This window comes from Eurypyga helias, unplaced genomic scaffold, assembly GCF_000690775.1.
Source record: "Eurypyga helias isolate BGI_N326 unplaced genomic scaffold, ASM69077v1 C15104162, whole genome shotgun sequence".
In the NCBI taxonomy this organism is placed as follows: Eukaryota; Metazoa; Chordata; class Aves; order Eurypygiformes; family Eurypygidae; genus Eurypyga; species Eurypyga helias.
This window is the reverse complement of record NW_010280474.1, coordinates 1-377: the sequence shown is the minus strand read 5'-3', so window position 1 is coordinate 377 and position 377 is coordinate 1. Positions and strand designations below refer to the sequence as shown.

Here is a 377-nt window from a genome sequence, read left to right as displayed (position 1 = left end):
GGATGTCCTTGGGCATGATGGTGACGCGCTTGGCGTGAATGGCGCACAGGTTGGTGTCCTCGAAGAGCCCCACCAGGTAGGCCTCGCTCGCCTCCTGCAGCGCCATCACGGCCGAGCTCTGGAAGCGCAGGTCGGTCTTGAAGTCCTGCGCGATCTCGCGCACCAGGCGCTGGAAGGGCAGCTTGCGGATCAGCAGCTCCGTCGACTTCTGGTAGCGCCGGATCTCGCGCAGCGCCACCGTGCCGGGCCGGTAGCGGTGCGGCTTCTTCACGCCGCCCGTGGCCGGCGCGCTCTTGCGGGCCGCCTTGGTGGCCAGCTGCTTGCGGGGCGCCTTCCCGCCCGTCGACTTGCGAGCCGTCTGCTTCGTGCGCGCCATC

At 69.5% G+C, this 377-nt stretch overlaps 1 protein-coding gene across 1 annotated transcript; it reads right to left on the bottom strand.

Moving 5' to 3' along the window:
• Positions 1–4: 4 nt before the first annotated feature.
• LOC104502742 (histone H3) lies at positions 5–376 on the bottom strand (the record flags this gene model as incomplete). The annotated part of the gene is made up of 1 exon (XM_010159977.1): positions 5–376. A coding segment is annotated over exon 1 (372 nt), but the record flags the coding sequence as incomplete, so codon positions are not given.
• Position 377: the final 1 nt, after the last annotated feature.